At 38.0% G+C, this 22446-nt stretch overlaps 1 protein-coding gene across 1 annotated transcript; it reads right to left on the reverse strand.

Moving 5' to 3' along the window:
• Window positions 1-1908: 1908 nt before the first annotated feature.
• gga3a (golgi associated, gamma adaptin ear containing, ARF binding protein 3a) lies at window positions 1909-21544 on the reverse strand. The gene is made up of 17 exons (XM_084715617.1): window positions 21414-21544; window positions 19092-19176; window positions 18819-18894; window positions 18620-18718; window positions 18412-18535; window positions 18085-18188; window positions 16418-16498; window positions 16118-16255; window positions 15197-15278; window positions 14803-14928; window positions 11536-11748; window positions 9880-9953; window positions 9371-9792; window positions 7543-7829; window positions 5549-5718; window positions 5246-5356; window positions 1909-3794 (listed from the first exon to the last, which is right to left on the reverse strand). The coding sequence occupies exons 1-17, from the start codon at window positions 21448-21450 to the stop codon at window positions 3684-3686; spliced, it is 2340 nt and encodes a 779-aa protein (XP_084571743.1). The 5' UTR covers window positions 21451-21544; the 3' UTR covers window positions 1909-3683.
• Between the last annotated feature and the right edge of the window lie 902 nt (window positions 21545-22446).

The following is a 22446-nucleotide window of genomic DNA, read 5'->3' on the forward strand; positions in this document are numbered from 1 at the left end:
TAAATAAAAAAAATAAACAAGAGGAAATATAAAAACACATGAACACTTTAAAGGGAATATAAATATGAAAAGCAGGAATACTATCGACGGGAAATATAAAAAGAGGAACATGTAAACACGGGAAAAAAACGGACAAACAGCAGTTGAATTTACACCAGAATATTCATATAAAATGGCATTAATACACCTGATTATTGCACAATGAAATTAGAATTAAGTGAAATACTGATATTGCGAAATATTGTTGTATAACAGTGTAGGTATTTCAGGGTACTTGAGTATTTTCATTTCATACTGCTTTGTACCTGTGCTCCACACCCTTTCAAGAGTTGGTGTTACTTTTCACTTCAAACACTGATGTGACAGCTGTAGTTACTTTGCAGATTCTGATTTTACACACAAAACCTACGATGAATTTATTACTTATTACTGAACTTACTAGTTGATGGGAAAATTCATCTCTTTTAATTTGGATGTCCAGTCAGTGGTGATGGTAAATGTAATCAATTGAAGCATAGATTCATTGACAGAGAAAGTGGAGTTCCACTGCTTCCTGGGCCGTGCCAACAGTGCCTACATGTACCAGGATGCAAAGCGTGTGAGCTTCTGACACTCACACCCATGTTGCAGTTTGTCACCATCATAAACTGTGATTACTACCCTAGCCTATAGCTATCAGTAAACATAGCATTAGATTATAAATAAATAAATAAATAAAATAAAATACTCATGCAGCATACACCTTGGCTTCCCAGAAGTGCAGACGAGAAAATTCAAGTTAAAAAACAAACAAACAAAAAACTGTAATTCTCTCTTAACACGAGAGGCTGACATTTCTTCTGGGATTTCTGTGGGACGGGAATTAAAAAGTAACTAATACTTAAGAGTTTGTTTTTTTGTTTTTGACAAGAATACTTTGTACTTTTACTTAAGTATTTTTCAAACACCAGTACTCTTACTTGAAATTGAGTAATATATTAGTAATGAAACAGTACTTACACTTCAGTACACATTTTCAGTACTCTTTCCACCACTGCAGATAGTTGATTGTTGAGTCTCATTCACAGGACATCAAATAGCAACATGTTGTTAGTGTGTAGCGTGTGCTGATGAATCGTGTTTGATCTTAAATTGGATGCCCGTGCCAGGAAGTTGGAATTAGCGTATGGAAACGCCAAAAAAATCCATATAAGTACAGCAGAGTTAAATGCGTCGTGCAACCACAAAGCAACAAATCACTGACATTTGACTGGTGATGTTAAATTCAGAACAAAAGAAAAGAAAGAAAAAGGTAACAATATGGAAGGTCAGCAAAAAGAAGAAGAAAGGAGGTGCAGCCAGGTTGTGTTCATACTAAAAATTTAAGATCAAATCTGTATGTATGAACGATTTGTGCATGAGGTCCATTGTTTTTTAGGAAAAAAAAAAGGAAAATCAGGAAATTTTACCCTTAAAGAAAGAATCTGATTATAATGAAATAAAATTACACCTCAGAAATGTTGTGACTTGCATAGGCACAGATTTCAGGGGGACGCAGTACAGCTGGATTTGTGAGATCATGCAAAAATCCATCTTGCCAGGCTTCAACTTATCTGTTTGTGTCTACACCAAAAATGATGCAGCCAATCAGCATCCTAGGAGGGACTACTGGCAGTTACAGAGTGGTTTTAGGTGTGATGACAGCGACAAGCGTCCATGGAAGTGTTGATCTGACTGGTTGAAGTTAGCCCCTGGTGGACGTGATAGACTGATAATTCATCCAATCACTTAATGAGAGTTCCTGCCTTTTTCCAAACAGTTTCTATGGACAACTTCCCAGATGGTTCAATGTAACAAACCACTGTTGTATTCTGTTAGGGGACACACCCCCCAACTGAAAAATGAGGTAAAATTATGTGAAAATTGTAATACAAATAGACCAATCTCATTCTTTATTTTTTCCATGCACAGAAACAGCTTCTCAAAAAATATGCAATGACAGGTTCATTTAACAATCTAAAGACAAATAAATAATTTTGTAAGAAATATGTAGAGAATCTCCCGTATAGCACTAATATCCCAAAAAAGTCAAAAACAAAGAAGCCATTTTGATAAACACACGGTAAACCTAATGCTTTGAATTAACCTTCAAGTTTTTACTGTAAGTTTCTCAAGGCTTACTCAAAGAAATCTTTTCCTAGTTTGATATAAGGAACTCCCACAGAAGCTAAACATTTACAGTAAATCCAGGGGAAGTAACATAGCCGTTTAGCTTGAGTTCCACAACATGGTCTACAGTGGACTGTACACTACAGGAGCAAGGGCAAAGGTGTACATGGCATTTAATTAACTTTAACCAATGTGCCTTTCTGTCTCTGGTCTTCCTTTAACACGTCTTCTTAATGTATACAGTTGATCACTGCCCTCAATAGCTCAGATTGTACCTGGCAAAGAGAAAGGGGACTAATGTCTCTGGCACAAGCCTGCAGGAATGACATTTTTAGATTCAAATCCCATCCAGAGTGCACAGCCTGGACGTGTAACAAGACCTGTAATTTCCCAGAATCCACCCTGTTGCTACATAATGTAACATCTAATAAGATCTCTGTCTGAATATTTAGTAACATTAAACCCTTTTAATCAGATCATCAGGACCGATTTGTGCTGTTATTACTGCAATACTAGAAGTGTCCATCATAAGAAGAGTATGCAGAGGGAATACAGCTGTCGACTGCAATACAATACAGGAAATGAAGAGATCTAATAACTTCCTCCCAAAACCAAAATAAATAATACATTCATGACAATAAATACTGGCAGACAACAAAACATAACAAGAGTCTGAGCAGTGGGTCAGTATAAAACTCAGAAGACAAGTAAAAGTATTCAGTAGTAATTGTGGGGCATACTGGAAGAGGTCAGCTGGGAGTAGCTGATTTTTAATGGGACAATTTTAGCAACAGAGGGGCTCTTGTCTAGTCTAGTCTTAAGTCTTCAGCATAAAATATTGTTATTATACATCATCAGCAGCAAAGATTATGTTAAATACAGGTGGTGGTCATGTGTTCATATGACCCTGGCTTCACAATCTTCTTCAACATGTGGTTTAGCTGCATATTAAGACTCTGGCATCCAAAAGTGCAAGTATTTTTGTATCAGTTCTGATGATTGGGGGACAGGAGCAAATAAGATCATTAAAGTAGAGAAAATGGTCTAATAATTGCAAAAACCTAACAATAACTTAGCAGTATCTGAAGTGACAGTCCACCCAAAAATTCAGTCATTATCTACCAGACGAACAGTATGGGGGAAATTAAACCCAACCTTCAACCGGCATGAGAGTGAGTAGATAATGATAGAATTGTCATTTTTGGGTGACCTATCCCTTTAATATTAACAGTAGTTTCCCCACATAACCGTTGTTCAGCCACTGCACACAGTTTGTTACTACATCACACAGACTACCTCTGGCTCTGACTGTAGTAAAGTTTAAGTTGGATGTATGCTACAGGACTTTGGCTACATCAGCGAGCCATCTCAAGCAGAAAAACTCCTTCAAGGTCCATTAGAGTTTAAATATCATATTCTTCACATTATCCCTAAAAGCATTCCAATACTGCCCTTTGTCCAGACCTCTGAGCTGCGCCAACAAACTTAGCTGTTAAAGAAGTTTCAACTGGCCAGCTTAAGGGTGAAGGTCAGGGCTATAGAGCCCCCCATCTGTCAGCCGGCGGAAACTCGTTGACTTCCCCTACTTCAGTGAATGACTGCTCCCCCAGCGTGAATGTCAGTTTGTATCTCATCCGAACCCTTTCCTGCGAAACACACACACACACGCATACACTCAGATTGGTGGCTGGAACACACACTATCTTGTACATCGTCATTGTCAGGGATCATTTTATCTTCAGAGCATACTGGTTGGCATGCAAGACTGTAAGAAGGGGTTACTCGTATGACCTCGAAAATGTGTGAAAAAACGCTTGTACAGTAAATAACTAAGTTTAAACCTAATCCTACTAACATATCTAACATACAAGGACTACCAACTGGTTTCCCTGGGGACCCAAAGAATAAACTACTGTAAGACACAGCCATCATAGCAAAATGTTGACTGAATTCTTGTCAAAATATTATTAGTTATGTAATTAAAGGGATAGTTAGAATGATTTGAAGTGAACGTTAAATTTTTGCCACTTTACCTTGACACCAGACAGCTTTTTCCAACAGGAAAACACCTTATGTATGCTAAAAATTGCTCTCTTGCAGTCATTCAGACTCCATTGGTGAAATCACTAATTTTACTTCACAGAATATGGGAGCTGCTTGTCTACTGCTGCCTCGATTTGTTAATCTGTTTTTGTTAGTGTGTGACCTCAGTGTTTTAAATAGTTAGTTTTGATTCATGTGAAGTCCCACAATAACTAGGGATGGTAATGATTTTTGAAATATTTGAATAGTTATTAAATTATAAAAAAAAATGGAATAGTTCATGTGACTATGGTTTTGTCTTTTTCTATTTTTGTCTACTTTTTCTATTTTTGTCTTTTGTTTACTTTCATTTTCAACATGTTTTGTTGCTGACCCTGTACACAGCAGTTTATTGCTTGATGGCCTACATCGGTTCTCTTTAGTGGGAGTGTGCTGACCAACATCTACTAAAGGTAATACACCGACAATCAATAAGTACCTCACATGATCCCACTTCAAATAATCTGAAATGTCCCTTTAATGTCATTTGAATAAAAATAATGGATATTTTGTTATTATTTTAGGAAAGTTACAGTTTGTATATGATGTAAAACAAAACTAGCACATGAGAATGTGTGTCTGCTGCATTTGTCTCTGTCTCCCTCATAATGACTGACAGAGTGCCGCTACACCCCTGGCAGCGTGTGATATTTTAGATTAGGACCTGTGCAAACATGAACTCAATCAATAAATAGTTTCATCTATTAAAATTGCATAAGGGTAATTGGGTGCGTTGGACAGGAGTCCTTTAAGACCTCGATACATCAGTATTCTTAAAACGTTCTAATTAAAACAGAAATAAGAAACAATGACATGAAGTCATTAAGAAAGACGTGACTAGTTCTGATTAACTGATTAGATCAGTCATAAAAAATTGGACTGATAGAATAAAGCACCTGTGAGACATGACAAAACGTACACCTCCAGGGTCTGCATGTACCCCAGTCAGTAGGATTAAGGTTAACGCATTAATAAATGCATGAAAACAAAAAAAGAGTTTCGGGCTGAGCTCTACCTTGAGAGGATTGGCAAGCAGCATGACCTGAGTGATGGCAGCAGGGGGAAGGATTGGGTTAAAAGGAGCCAGCTCTGTCCCCGAGGGTGGCTGCAGTCTCACTTTCATCATCTGAGTATTTGGCAAAGACAAACAGACATCCATATACATTAAACAGAATCAGCAACCCACTTAAATCTCGTTTTTCAGGCAAATATTTAAATTAACCAGTCAACATCTGCCAAAATGGATACTTTGAAATATGTGTGGTGCAATATGTACAGTGCAGCGACAGTGATCTGACAGAGGCACAGCAGGGTTTACCTTGGGCACAGCAGCCTGCAGAACAATGTCCCTGACAGACAGTGGGGCTGTGTTAAGTACTGATGCCACCATCACCAGTACATCAGGTCTGCCTGCTGGACAGTCAGTGGCGAAATTCAGCAGAACATGGACCCCATTTTTGTCATACACTGACACAGGACACACTTTACCTAAAAACCAGCAGATAAAGAGGAAAAGGAAAATATGATTACTACAGAGATCAACAGGGCACATCAGCAATCTCAGCATCTCATATTGCTCCCAATGTAATATGTAGTGAAGGCATGTTTTGTCCTCACATTTGCACAAGCTGTAATAATTATTTTCAGACAACAATAAAAAAAAAGGTCACAATCTAGACCAAGTGTAATAGCAAAGATATCACCCAATGTCTTTTTCCAGTTTTATCAAGCTTGCCACTGTCACCACTAAGTGGCAGTAGTGTCTAAAGTTCAGTTTTCCAAACACCCATCAGTGTCACATGAGGAGAAAAGTGTTATTTTCTGACTAGAAAAACAGTTGGAGTTTATTTCACTGCCTGCACTTAAGAGACATAAACACTTCCATGTAGCTTTTTGTAATCTCTTACATGATTATGCTTCTGTACAGGCTATGATAACAACGCTGGGAGATCAGGCATAGTTTTCCTCTTAGACTGCTGTTACTGAAATGTCAGACTCCATGATTCATTGTTATTGACAAAGGTGTTTTGAGGATAAAAAGCATACTGGCCATGTAGTAGAACTGTTTCACATTTTCAATTTCAAAATTCTACTCAAATTTCCTGTCTTTTCAGTAGATTATTCAGACCATACTTGACATCTAGCTTTCTTTTCACGTTTTGAATTCTTCAGCCCTTGGAAAACTTGCATTTATCCATTGTGGCCATTGCATCCTATGCACAAAGTTGTACAACATCCCATCTGCCAGAAGAGGAAGTAAACCAACAAGTGCTTCCTATATACTTTATTTTCTCTTAACATAAATATTACATTATTGCCCTTCCAACCCCCCACCCCCATTTATAAATAAAAATAATAAGTTGATGAAAGTTAAATAATTTAATTTTCAAAGCATCAGCCTTATTTATTCACTGCAGGCATAGAAATGACAATTAATCAAGCCATAAGGGTTTGATTTGTTTAATTTTGCACTAACTTAACATAACTCAGGCCTCGCAGGCCTTTCCTCAGGGATCAGTAGCAGTGAGCCAGCAGGAAAAAGTAGCAGGTAGGGGGCCCCCTGTACAAATAAGTTGGCTGTAAAAAGCCCAAATTTGGTGTCTCTGGCACATTCTAATGCCACTCTTCCATCATTTACACTGATCTTAATTATTGCATATTCTAGTGAGTTTACCTGCCTGAAACATGTAATGAATTATTGTAAAGAACAATAAGGCTTCTTGTGCATTTTAGCCCACATAGTCTGTAAATCACAATTACTGGTTAAAACCTCAACTATTCTTGACTGATCAGAATCACTAAACATGATTTGGGGAATCTGACTTTAGTTAACATAACTGATCAATGTCAAAAAAAAAGTGCTCAAGGACATTTCAAACTGTAAAATTACAGTGTGAGGCAGAGCCAACATTTTGCTCATATGACATATGCCTTTTAATTTGATAACATTGCCTGAGCTGGCAAACACCATGAAAACCACTGCGCTTGTATGATCAATCTAAATTCTGAATTTTATATTTAAAAAACAGAAGAGAGCCAAAGCTTGGAAACTTTCCACACTCTCTTTTCTTTTTGCATACTTATCCAGACCTGAAAATCCCATACTTTTCTATACTGTGTAGGAAACCTACATTATACATCTGTGCACAAAAGAAAATCTGCTCTGTTATTTCACAAAAGAGATTAAATGTCCTCTACAGTACCTCTGCCTTGCTCTGGTGCTACCTGCATAAACAGAACTCCTCAAACTCTTACAAAACCTTAAAGTTTGTTCTTTTTAGTGCAAATGTCAGCCAGCTTTATGGCACTCACTTGGTTTGATGGCTTCCAAAGGGACAAAGACATTGGCTAGGGACACCTCTTTTCCCCTGGCTGGACTGGTCTGGCTCAGCGGGAAGATGGGAGACAGAGAGCATAACAGAGGGCTGTCATCTGTCTGACTCTTGGGAGGTTGGGGGGTGGACCCCCCCTGTGTGCCTCCTGGGAGCATTGAGGTGGAAGTGGTGGATGTAACGCCGAGGCTGGAAGATGTGGTAGCAGGAGCGAGCAGATCCTCACTCTTGGCAAGAAAGCTGCCCAAATCCGTCACACCAGGTGTACTGTGTGGATAGTCAAAAGACATTCTCATAACGCTTAAACTTCTAATTACAAACATAAACATTGGTAACAAAAGGTAACAGAAGCAGGATGAAAAAAATGCTCCATGAAAATTCTAACACAAACTCTGTGCAGTCAGCTTATGAATGAATAAGGCACTTAGCTTCACACTAAAACAACATGTTTTAACCACTTTAAAATGATTAGTCACAATCTCTGCATTTTGATTCAAGTGAGACAGTACAAAGTTAATCTGAAAAACGTTTACCATCTGATCTGAACAACATTTAGTTGCAGTGCTCAAAACGCATCTTTTTAAGTGGCTGCACCTACAAATGACTCTGTATTGAGTTCTGCTGATCAATTTGCCATTTGGAAGAAACTAATGGTTGAGATGCACTTAAAATGTCATATGGCAGAACAGCTAAATCACTGTTAAGCCTTTCAGTGGGTCAAAGTGGCTTTAAACCTGAGTGTTCCAACACCCATTCAGGCCAATCAGTGCAACTTTTTAAAAAGGCATCATTTATTGAGACTGTTTAAAAGTATAATGGAGCTTTAAATATATTATGTTTGACAGACAGGATGAGCCAATCGTTAATATGGGTATCAGTCCGATACTAGCCAAAATCATGGGCCTAAATCAGTGGATCCCAACTTTTTTCCTTGACGGACTTCCTTTCTATCACTCACAACCCCAGACTAAGTGACATATTTTATTGATACTTCATATTATATTCAATGCATAATAATAACAGTTTAATTAAACAAAATGGTAACACAGTAACTGCATTAAGTTTGTGTTAAACAAGTGATTTGGATGACTTTAATAAGTTAGATTATTTCCATTAATATTAGAACATTATATCAGAGGTGAATTTCCCTGATATTTATATATATAGTGTTTTTTTTTACATTTTTCATTTTTATTTTTAAACAGTCATACATACTTCATAGGCTTCTTTATTGACACATTCAGTGCTTTCTTCTTTCTCACATTTGGCCATTGTTCTTTTAGCTCTTTGGTTGTTTTAACTGCGTACTTTTCTAATGCAGGACGAGGCTCTTTAGCACTGAGAGACGATCTGTGAATATAGCTTGTGTTCAGCTCTTCATTTTTTTAAGGTTTATATCAAGTAATATTCTAACCTTTGAAAAAAACAATTTCTATCTAGTTTTATTGAAATTAATGAAATGCTAAGAATCTGGCATACATGTTGACTTTTTTTGTTTTAAAGGTTGTCTTAATACCCAAAGTCAAGAAGGTCTTGAAAGCCCTAACGGAGCTTTATCAACAAACAAACAAATCCTCCCTGTATTGTGGCAAAAATAAAGTAAAAACAGATGTGTCCTGGTACCACTGATGAGCAGTATGAGACACAAACAGGAGACATAATGTGAGTGGAACCTGTCAGCAGCTATCATCATGTCAATGTGGAGTTGTTTAAAGCTCAAGGAAGAAAATAGCCGAGACAGCAGAGACATATTGGTGTTGATCCATATTCCCTCCCCGGTTTTACCTCATGGCACAAGTAACACTAACTTTTTAGGACTGCCCAGATCCAGCAAAGTGAGGTCCTGCAGATTGTGACTCAGAGAAGTAGAAGGCGAATGGGAGGCTCCAGGTGAAGAAGAGACCTGTTGTGCAGTGACAGGAGTAGCCAAGGGAACGGGCGAGGCCATGCTGAATGCCTGAGGGGGAGCAGCTGGAAATGTGGAGGTCAGTCCTGAACAGATGGGCCGCGACAAACTGACTGACGACGTTGAGACAGTGTCTGTAGAAAGCTGAGGTGTGGAGAACACAAGACCAGGGAAGCTCAAGGCAGATGCAGTCGTAGATGAAGAACTGGTTGGGTTAACTGGGGCTACTGTCATAGAGAGGGCATCTGCAAAAAGCGAAGACGTAGAGAATGCAGGAACCAAAGGTGAAGTGGTGTCAAAAAGATCCAAATCTTGACCGGATTCCTGGAATACAGGGTAATAAAAAACATTGCTATTACCAATATAATAATGCTCGGCATTAGTATACATTATTGCAAGTAATTTAAATACCTGTAAAGATGCCAGGTGATTGTTCAGGTTTACATGTGTTGATTGACTTGGATCAGGAACGGGTTCATTGAGGCCTGTGAATGAACACAAATGTGTCAAAACTAGGGCTGACCTATGAATAATGATGAGCTGAGTATGGCTGCAACTAATGATTATTGTCCTTATTGATTAATCTCTTGATTATTTTCTCAATTAATCAGTTAGTTTTTTGATCTGTAACATGTCAGAAAATGGAGTCGAATAATCACCAATCAGTCATCTGTGATTTTTCAAGTTCTGCACTTTGGTTTTTCACTTTGTTTGTTATTGTAATGCACATTGACTGACAAAACAACAGATTAAAACAGGAGCTTCAAAAATGTACAGGGATAACATTTCAATGAGGAATTATAAATAAAGAAAATCACAAATACACATTTTTTATTGGCTGGTGCACTTATTCAATGTAATTACAAGGAACTTTCATATTTTGTTGATTTTGGAGGCCTCTGTGGACAAAGCAGTGGTGTTTCCACTGCCATAACCACAAAATAGAATATCAAAAATAAAATTAATCAATTAAAAATCTCCTCTTTATTCTTTTTAACTGGCTAACGTACTGCTTACTGTAACTTTGGCTAGGAAAGTATAAACACAGGCTTGTTTCATCTGATTTCACAGGGTCCGACCCAGTGACAGCAATTAAGAATAACTATATAGAAATAGCGACTCTTCTCACTGATCGTCTCAGTTGCTAATGTAGGTCAAATAGAGGCGTCAGTATTAAATTGAGACAGTTTCCTCTGTTCAACTCCTTGCAGTAGCTTTAAAAAAGATCCATGTGACAACATGTTGGTGTTAAGTGATGAGAGAAAGTGAAATGAGTGGTTGTTAAAAACAAGTTTCGGCTTTGTCTCTTTTGCTGTGTTACTGTACACAGACCAATGAAACGGCATGGCAGGCTGCGAGCTTTATGAACTGACCCACTGTTATGACTCTGTGGGAACCGCCAGCATAGTGTTCTGATCTGTTTGTTAGAGTGAGCTTTGTAGAGGAGTCAACGTACTATTGTTTAATAATTGTAAACATTTGTACATACTTGTAAATAGTAGGGCAGTTAAAGTAGGGGAAGACGCCTTTTTGTTTTGAACTGTTTTCTCTTGTTTCTTCTAATTTAGGAGGTTAGGTTATTAATTTGTCATTTATTTTCTTTCGTTTTCTGTAGGTAAGTTTAGGGTTATTTAGATTGTTCTGTTTGTTGTTTTGACCTGTTCTGCCCCTGAAGCTAAATAAAAACTGCACCTTTTTGAACTTGGCTTACTTGGTCGCTGGCCTTCTTTGGAGTGGCAAGACTGGGGGAGCAACTTATCTGTTATGTCAAGGGTTCCCCTAGACCGGGGCATAACACCCACAAATGACAAAACTAACTGTGATGGAAGTGGGAAAAGGATAGATAGAAACGGAGGGCAGGTGACGCTGTCCACAGTCCAACAGGAGAGACATTTCACAGTGTACTGGGATTTTAAACCTGAAGCAGACACACACTTATTACTTATACTTACCATACCTATTAAAAACATGTTATATTTGCATTAATGTTTTATCTACGTGTAAACTAACAACAGTTAATGTCCAACTTTGCCATTAAAAAAAAAACTACATTATATTACAATCTACCTAAAGATAGTAGCTCTTCATCAAGCAGAGAGAGTGCTGCAGTGGGAGCACTGGGACTGGGGGACTGAGGGTCAGTGGCTGCAGACCCACACAGCAGGTCAGCTGGGATAGACAGAGATGACGTTGGGGGTTGCTGCTGTGATGGAGAGACACTCTGGATGTCCAGGCCCACAAGGTCGATCAGAATCTCTGACTGGTTTGTGCGGCCGGTACCTGTCAGATAGAGGAAAAACACCAGTAGTAAGAAAACAAACATGTATTCGCTTTCAGGTAACAGGTAATGCTGTCTGCGTCCGTCCATCTGTCAGGCACAATTTACAGGGTCAGTTCACCCTAACACACAGACAAAAAACCAACACAGTAAATGTACAATAGTTTCCAAATTCATCCTGAGTGGACAAGCTGTGAAGGTTTTTTTTGTTCTGTTTTTTCTTCTTTTGTTGAGATCTCTTTGGCTTACACCTCTGCTACATTCCAATACACTTGAATTGAAAACCAAAAAAATAACATCTGACAAGCTCAAGAGCTGTGTTCGTTTTCAGGAACACTGTCCCAGTTTCTCAAGATAATCACATATCTGGCTGTAAATGGCTTTCATTGAAAACTATGACAACTGTACTTGCACAGCTCTTCAAAACAAACCCTTCCTGTCTCGCCTAATCACACAAAAATTACTGCAATTTGTTATTTCCATTCATATTGAACAGCACGATTAGCAAAAACATGAGAGCTGACTAACACCAAGCTGCTTATAATTACATATCATTTGTTTGTATTTGTGTGTGTGTGTGTGTGTGTGTGTGTGTGTGTGTGTGTGTGTGTGCGCCTGTGTGCAAGAAAATTTGTGATCTTATCTTTCTCTTAATTTTCTCATACGGTGGCTTGTGCTAACATGCTATGTCAGAGTCAACAAAAGCTCTTAACTTCAGATTACTGTGTAAATATCCCCCGTAAACATGACGAATGCCACCTGTGTGAATTTGGGCGAACATTCATGAGAACTGTAAATACAATAGTTAAGGCCCAAATAATACCAAATAAGGCTATGTGTAGGCCATATGAAGTTCCACAAGTCTATAATTTTAACAGTGTCAGCAGTGGAACTGAGGAACCTGCTAAAGCCAAGGAATGGGGAAAAAACAATAAGTGGTATTAAAGCCATATCACCTGAAGGTCGTACTGCCACTGAAATAAAGAAGAAGTGTCCCGCCACAGCAAGGTGATCAGACATAAGGTGCTATAATATGTTGTGTTACACTGTCGGATATCAAAACAGAGGATGTTGCCCTGGAATAGCGACTTGCATGAACACGCATGCAAGAATATGGCTTATAGGCCTGACAGCAATGGTAATAGCCCATTTAACTTAATGATATAATATGTATTGAACTGCAGAGTCAAACAAGATAATGTCAACTGGATTATCTGAGTATTAAGGAAGGAATCTCAGTATGTCTGTCTATATGTACGTCCCTCTTGTATCTCGAGAACCGTTCATCCAATCTACTTCAAACTTGTTGGGTGTATTACTGGGGCCACAAGGGAGTACAGTGTCCAATTTTAAACTGTAAGTTTCACAACATTTTACAAAATTCCACCGTTTTGAATTTTGTTCAAATATGTTCTTTTGCAGCTCCATTTTTGAGCAATCGGGAAAAAGATGGAAAATGTTATTTTTGGATTTTTGATATTCTGTATCCCTCAAAGTCTGCTCAAATGCTGTGGGTAGGACTTATATTACAAAAAATGTCACGTGAAATGATGTCTGAGTGACCGTGACAAATTTGGTGCCATTTGGCCAATAGATGGCGTTACAGTCGCAGCATCTATCTATAAAGGAAGGAATGTCTGTTTGCCTGCCTGTCTGTCTGTATGTATTTGTGTCCGACTACCTTAATCTCGAGAACTGTTCATCATATAGACATCACACTTGACAGGTGTATTGTTGAGCACCTACGGAAGAAGTCGATAAGATGAGCAATTCTCTAGAACGCTGAACGCAGCACCTCTGGGAGCGAAGCAATCAGCTCGCGCCAAATGGCCAGATGCTCCCAACGGGCACAACGCTAAACAACACCGCAAACTGCAATACCAGGAGGCAATTAATGGGCCCGTTCCAAACAAGCACACCTTCCAAACCGGCACTGCACTAGTGACCCATATTTTATACAGGATTTTCAAACTCAAAATTGCTTCAAAGTAATTCAATAAAAAATCTACTAGTGGAAAACTTATGTTTGAATAACAGCAGAATAACAGACATGTCAGGATCACTCGCAAATTGTGCTTGAAGAAAAAATTTAAAATACAAGACAGATGAGATGTCCTCCTTAATCATTAGAACAAACCACTTAAAAACAAATCTGTTGGTATGAGTGATTCTTGCATTAAGCCCATTGTTCTGTGGTCGTTTTACATCGTTGCGTATGGGGAAAGTATCTCACTGTGGCACCAAAGGCCTGTTCTGACTGTTGATTTCTGTGGTTCCTCTTTATGACATCCACAAATATTCCTCAATAACTGTATTAATTTCTTAATGTAATAACCTCAAGGCAGAAAAACAGTCTTGACACATGTAAACTGTGCTTGACATTCTGGTTTGACAACCCAGTTCTCAAACCATTTAAAACCAGCGCTCTTTAAAAACTGTTTTCTTGTGCAGATTCTGTAGTATTTTTGTGTAGAACATTAAGTTGATGTGTTCTTTGCATATTACAACATATTTCCAAACCTGTTCAATGTCAGGTTTCTCTACTTATGAGCTTTTCTTATGGTTACATGAGTGCCCATTGTGTATTGATCAGTTGTGATTGACACATCATGGAGGCTATTTTGCAAATATGTCAGAAACTGCATTGCCAGATGACATAATTATGGCAGCAACTAACGATCATATTCACAGCTGATTAATATATTATGTTCTCAATTAACTGATCAGTTGTTTGGTCTATAAAATGTCAAATGATTAAAAATCTTGATCACTAATTTCAAAGCCCAAGATGACATTCTCAAATGTCTAGCTTTGCCAAAAACCCAAAGATAATTAGCTAACTGTCATAAAGGAGCAAAGAAACCAGGATATATTCACACTTAAGAAGTTGTAATCAGAGAATTTTGACATTTCTTTTTATAAAAAAAATACTCAAATGATTAATTGATTATCAAAATGGTTGGCATTTAATTTAATAATTAATTCATAATTGATTAATCATTGCAGCGCTACATGTTAATTATTACCATTATGTTGTAAAACCAGTAAAGATGTACCTTGTCTGTTGGATGGTTGTGTTTGTTGTGCTTCGTCAGTCTCTCCATTGATGCTCCGTCCTTCCACAATCTTCTTATAGGAATTAATGACATGGGAGAGGTCATCACTGGCCTGCAGGATGTCTCCTGATAAATGTAGTTTAAAAGCTTAAGCCTGGGGTGAGGTTTAGGACATTTTTGAAACAACAAAAACATTTTTTTCCCCACAGTTAAATTTAGGAACTATACGAGTAGGATGTTTTATGAGTTAAGTCAGTATTTGGCTCTGATAGGATGTTGATCTTATGTGAGCACAATGTGTCCTTTAAATCATGACTCAGCCTTTATATATTTAATTTAGGATAGCAAGAGCACATCTTCAGAATCACCAGAGACAAATTACAGGATGATTTACCCAAGCTGCTGTCATTATCCTCAGTCTCTGTAGCAAGCTGGAACACGGTTTGCCTGAGCTTGTCACAGTCACCATACAGTTCCTGAAAGAAGAATTTAAAAAAAAAATACTGAATATTCAAATCATGAATCTCATTTAGAAACTGACACATTATAAAGAAAAGTTCTTATAAAAGTACTTATACATAGTAAATGTGACTTAAGACTTATGATATTAAACACATTATTGCACATGTGGAGAGGATCCTATCACGTATCGTTGCATGGATAGTCCCGACATTTTTTTTTTTTTTTTAATAAATTACTTTGAGCTGTTCATGCAGTGTATTTCTTTATGTGGTGAGGAAATTCAATAAACAGAGTTCTTCTGAAACATACATGATACTTAGCATGCTTATGTTGTAGAAGACATGCAGCCAATTTCTATTTCTATTGTGGAGTCGCCCGTTTTCAGGAAGCTAGTTAGCATGATACCAGGTGTCACACAGCAAATGGGACGAAACACTTTTTCTAAGTACCTGGAGAGCGAATACGCAAAAATGGAAACCGAGCTAAAGAAAACTTAACTCAAAACTTAATGGGAGATCTTTTTTTTCATAGTAACTGAAAAGTTACTTTTCACAGTACTGCGTTACCTTTTGGTGTAAGTAATCAGTAAAGTAACTGAGTTACTTTTGAAATAAAGTAACTAGTAACGGTAACTAGTTACTGGTTTTCAGTAACTAGCACAACACTGCTTAGCAAAGGGCTGGATGCCTCAGAATGAAGGCAAGGTTAGGTTGAACAGCAGTAAATAACTTCACACTGCTTTGGTGTTGAATGAGCAACCATTGTATCAGTGCCAGAAAGGTCAATAAATGCCAAAGAAATAAGTTAAGTTGTTTCAAAAGGTCAATTGAGCCTTATCTCACGGAGTACGAACCCTAATGAGTTCCTTGTCTCCGTCCGTTGAGTCCTCTGGGCTGAAGTGAGCAAGCATCTCGTTAAGGAGTTTGACACTGTTGTTGACTGCCTCCAGTGTGCTTTTTTGCTTTGTCGCTTTCTGTGTTCTTGCCTCATCCTGGAAAAAAGAAAAATTCAAAGTATAAACACAAGCTTTGAGATGAGACTGAGACATGTGTGAAATAATTTGCTTTTGATGTCTCTAGAAGAGAGCCAGCAGAACTCAGGATGAATTGAAACACAAACATCAAAATGAAAACATTTCATTTCACCGGCGCACCTCCTTGACCATGTTTTTAATGAGCCGATTGGCCTCTTGCAGATCTTCGGGCTTTTTGCTCTTCAGCAGCTCTGATAATCTCTGCAGAGAGAGAGAGGAGAACCATCAGTGAGTAAACACTCAAGCTTGTTTCCCACAGATTACCCAGACACAAGCAGCATAGCTGTACCAGCTCCCAGACCCTGAAAAAACAAACTTCATCCATAGATCAACTGCAGCTGACACAAAATAAACATGCAGTCATGACCTGTTTTGGTGTACTGTACCCAGTGAGGCATTAAGAGTGAAAAATAAAAACAAAAGCAGCTTCTGTGCCTTAAATGCACATTCCATTTGACCTTTTTTTCTGCAGGATGCCTCTTTTGATTCTTTAAAACAGGATCAACAGTAATGTAGTCAATCTAAGTATGTAGTGAGCAAATCTTGTAAATTAAATTTCATATAATGAAAGAAAACATGAAAGCATAGTGCTAGAAAAGACTGATTTTACTGGTTAATTAAGTGATTTTTTTTAATAAGATTTCATTTCTCACAAAAATGGCTGCATCCATGCAGAAAATTAAAGGTGTAGTTCAACATTTTACTTAATAAACGTATTTCCTTTTTGCTGAGAGTTAGAAGAGGGGACTGATACTACTCACATATCAGTCTATTAAAATGTGAAGCTACAGTCAGGACATGTTAGCTTACAGCTTGATCCCGCTGCGCATGACTGTGTTGTGTTATGGCGGCACTGTGGCCATCGGAGCTGAACGCTGCTATTCGACACAAGGCTTGTGAATCCACCAAACGCACTGCGGCACATCCCAGAAGTGGCTCAGAGCAGGTCAAGCAGTCAGGAAGTCAGACAATCCAGTCAATTTTTAGAATAAAAGACCCCATTTCAGACTTGTGTTCATAAAATCATAATCATAAAATGACACAAAAAAGCCACTCACCCATGATAGAAGTACAAAAAAAATGAAGGAAAAATGATCAAATCAGTAAAATCTGAGCAAGTCAACATAATCAGGCAGGAAACACGCTCCATTTCTGAAATGATGCTGGTGGAGCATGAAGCCAGGTGGAGGCCTGCGTCACAGATGCAGCGTGCCCAGTGGAGCCAAAGAGTTAGCTTAGTCTAAAGAGTGGAAACAGGGAGTAACAGCTTGCCTGGCTCTGGCAAAAGGTAGAAAAAACACCTACCAGCATCTCTGAAGCTCACAAATTAACATGTAATATCTGGTTGCTGTTTCAAAGAGAGTTATAAGATAGACTATTCCAATGCATATTAATGGACAGATATATCAGGTACCGATCTTCTCATCTGACTCTCAGCAAGAAAGCGAATTAGGCTAGTTTTAATTTAAGTCTCTTCCTTTAACAGTCATCATCAGCAGGGAGGGTCTGAGTGTGTTGGCTAAATATGCAGGCACTCATAAACTTCAACTGCAGGGGTACCAAATAACCCCTGCACTGAAACACATGTATTGTACATGGACAGTACAAGGTAGGGTACAACAGATATCTTATTTTAAATGTTGATAACAATCTACTCATCTATGCTGTCCCAATACAACATGTGCATCTTTAACAGAGACTGAACAAGAGAAAGAAAGAGTTAAGAGCAGTGAGTTGCAGTGTTCACACAATCATCATCATCATCATCCAAAAATAATTCTTCTTACCTTGCTCTTCTTTTCGTCATCAAACACAGGATTCTTTGGTCGTGGAGAAGGTGATGGTATTAATGTGGCATCAAGAGGGATTTCTGGGTCAACTGACACAATACCTAAAATAAAAATGACAACAGACAACTGCTGTAGTCTGGAATTGACAGTTTCAGGATTTGGAAGCTGCAAAATTATCTTCAAAGAGACCAAAACACGACACAGTTTAAACAGACTGTTCGGTGTTTTATTTTTGGATATCACCATTATGTATTCATGTTGTTTTACTATGTTATCATAACTTATCAGCATATTTGAACAGTTCATACGCGCTTGGAGCCTCACCCTGTGACTTTAGCATCTGATACGCTTCACAGATCTTTGCTTCATCTGGTAGAGACAAAGTCCAACTGTACAGCATCTCAATCACTTTTGTCTTCACTCTTTCTGACACTTTGTCTCCGAGATACTGAAAAATAACATGCACAGCTGAGAAGGATACCAAACATCAATTCAAGTATCTCCATTAGAAGGGGGATGAACAGTTACTTACTTTGGGTGAAACCACCTTAATTAATTCATTTAAAAACCTAAACTTCCCAACTTCATTGTGAAACCTTCGCCCACAGTTCTTCATACACGCCTCAAGGACCTACAAATGGAAAACAGGAGATAAATATCTTTTAATTGTACAGCCTCATGCTGAAGGATATCAACATGACAACCAGTGAAATTATTACACAGGTACAGACCGTTAATGCTTGTATTGCCTCCCATTCCTGAGGTGACTGAATCTTATGAGCCAACAGTCTAACAGATATTTGTGGGCTGTGAAATATGAAAGAAAGAAAGAATCCGACACAAACTCAATAACAAAAGCAATCCAGAGTTATATTGCTTTTAATGGGCTTTATAATAAGCTCCACATGTTTACGATAATGAGGAAACACATGAGAAACATTAGTGACTGTGAGTCAACATCATGGGTGATTATGGGTGAGTTTATTGAAACAGTGTGACCATACCCTTCCAGCTCCTTATTGATTTGGTCACAGAAGCCCATTATGTATTCCCAGTCCTCCTGTCTGTTGGAAGGGTTGGTGGCTTTGTCTGGAAAACAGAAACATATGATCTTATGATCCAAGTTACAGTGCTGGAATGTAACTATTTAATAATATTAATATATTTATAATTCTATAATAATCAATAATCCAATTCATTGTATTATTGACACATTTATTTAAAATAATATTATATAATACTATTTCTTCATTTATAACTATATAGTAAATATTTACTCAAGTACTGTACTTCATTACAAATCTGAGATACTTGTACTTTATTTCCATTTATTGCAACTGTATACTTCCACTCATCCTAGAGACAAATATTGTACTTTTTAATCAACAACATTTGTTTGACAGTTTTAATTACCAGTTACCTTTCAAATTACAATTTTTCATATCCTCCCTTTCTAGTGAAAACCATGTATCTTCAAATTTGGTGATTTGGAATGTGGATGTTTGTGATAAGCTAAATAAAATATTTTAAACCCTCTTGGACTGAAAACAGGCTGTTTTTCATGTACAGCTGATGTTGCAATGATTTTTAGCATTTAGATGATCTTGTTTGATAGATGAAGTTTGTGTCATGTTACTTTATTTAGTCAGTTACTGAATACAATCACATGGCAATTTCTGCCATTTTGAAAATATTGCCTTTATTTAAGTTTAGAGAACAGTGGTTATGGTAATTGCACATGTTTTCAAATGCAATATAGGCTGATTAGGCTATAGCTATAGTTCTGATTATGTAACACTGCTACATGCAAAGATTTGTAGTAGTGGTTAATTTTGTATTTGTGTCTAAATCGCTGATGGCTAGATAGCAGTGTTAGCATCAATCTTTCTGATTGCATAAAAACGTAAATATTTTAAGTCAATTTTAACGCTATAGTGGTGTGTTCTTTAGACTATAGCAGTTTTCCTAAAATTAAATTAGAAAAATAACTATATATCGCCTTGCTTACAGAATCACAATATATTACGAAATAATGAACAGTAATCGTATTGCAATATGAACTGAATCGCCAGAGAAAAATTAGCTCAACCCTAAACATCTCCAGCATCTCTAGCTATGCAAAATACACATTAATGCTATTACAATATATAAATATATATAAAATGAATATGTAAATATATATATTAAATATACTATCATATAAGACTGACAGTAGGACTGAACATTTTGATAAAATATCTAATTGTTATCATTTTGACTGATTTTGCAACTGCAATATTATTTGCGATCACAGAGGTACTGATAACTTTTACATCATTATTCTTATTTTGATTTAAAATCATGTTAAAATGACTATGGTGTGTTTTTTTTTTCTTTTTTTTAGGAATCTGTACCAAATGAAGATGCTTTTTTTAAGTGTAAAATTTGATTTGTAGGACATGTCTGCCTCACGACATTTGCTCATTTAAAAGTTTTTTGACACAGATTTTGCTTTTAACAAATATAACACCTCCTGCAATTTGAAGATGGCATTTAGTCCTATTGCGATTTCGAAAAGAATGTGATTAATTGTGCAGCCCTAACTAACAGGGATCATTTTACTGCAGAATATGTACTTTTCATACTCTAAATATATTTTGCTGAAAGACATAAGGAATGCAAGAACCTTGCAATGCAGGAATTTTACCAGTAGTCAGTACTTTGACTGAGGTAAAATATACTTCTTTCACCACTGCCTCTTGAAACAGGCTCTCCTGTCCCTGAAAAACTAATGAAGGCTGAACCTTTGTAGTACATGAACTTGGCCAAGACACAAGCCAACCCTCGAGCATCAGCCCTGTCCCTTCAGCTCAACCAGCAACCCAGACAGCTGCTGTCTGACGTTTTCACCCATCTTATGTTAGTGAAGACTAAAGACGCTTCACTGATCCAGTTTGTTGCTGCTGGTGAACTTAGATTAACCTGAGTCAACGCCTGGAGGTCTTTGCAACAGCAGTCTTAAACCACAGACAGCTGGGGGCGTATTGTGGGTCTCCAGTACAACAAAATAAACACAGTTTTGCAAGTACTTCATCATGCAGACTGTGAGCCCAGCGCACAATAAACATCAAACAGTTGATTTTGGCTAACGACAGCCATCAGCTGACAGCAGCTCTGTCTGTTAGCCACTTTCTGACAACACGGACGAATTAGCTCCATACTTCTCACATTCAGCGATGTCATGTGAATCCAACCAACGTTTCTGACACCTACAATTACACAGCACACACACGCACACCTCTAATTTGAATAACTGACGTGAAAACGGAGTTTGAGTGTGAACTTACTAAGCCAGGACTCCAGCGACTCGCCATCATCCGCCATGTTTGCGCTCTGAAGGCAAACAACGCGTGACTCCTGCTGCCTTCACGAGCCGTAGGACAAATGAGTGTTGCTGAGCGCTAGTTCATGACCCTCTGACGCGTTTGAATTTTATTCACTGATGTGACGATGTGAACATTGCTGCTATATTTTTTATACTAAAATTACAATTATATGTTAGTGATTACTATATAGTTGCATGCTGTTGTGACTTATAGGTTCACAAACACAGTTACGAGATTATGGACCTCATTTTCTTCAGTCTGCTGCTGGATGCAGGACGAACAGAGCCGGTCGGCCCTGTACGCACGCTACGCAAGTTGCGTAGGGCCCCGCAAGGTACGCAAGGGTCCCGTCTCTTCCTTGTGTCGAAGCGTGTGTCAGTGTTTATAATTTCAATGAGAGGAAGAAGTAGAAAGAGAAAATAGGAGAACAAGAATGAACGGGGTGAACGTTAACCGGTTAAACTTGTGTTTCCTCCTCTCCAACTTTGACATCATTCATTCACAGTAACGTTAAGTTGAGGCTCCCCCCTCTGTCTGTCTGATGTTAGATGTGCTGCAGTCTGTCTGTCTGAGACAAAAAAGAAATTATGTAAGCTACTTACCCATGGGATGAGAACATGAGAAATACAGTACTTTTGTGCCCAGCTCTTCACAAACAAAACTGCAAACATGTCCCCACGGTTCTCTTCTCACTCAGCCTTCATTTTGATGTGAACTGTAAAGTTTTATGACTGCATATTGCATGGTTGTGACACTACTGCACTGAGAAAATCTGTCCATAGACATATAAACATCTGCAAGCTACTCACAACCACTTCTGTGATAATTCCTCTTACATTATGTGTCTCCTTGACCACATTTTGACACAATGACACAGACACCCACAGATTCACACAGTGAAAACCAGCCACATGCCGTCACAGTTGTTAATCAGATTGTATTTAGCACATGTCACGTGGCAGTGACATCCGCTTGTTGATGGACATCAGAGTTG

The sequence above is a fragment of the Lutjanus erythropterus genome, chromosome 3 (assembly GCF_056507025.1).
Source record: "Lutjanus erythropterus isolate fLutEry1 chromosome 3, fLutEry1.hap2, whole genome shotgun sequence".
NCBI classification, from domain to species: domain Eukaryota; kingdom Metazoa; phylum Chordata; class Actinopteri; order Lutjaniformes; family Lutjanidae; genus Lutjanus; species Lutjanus erythropterus.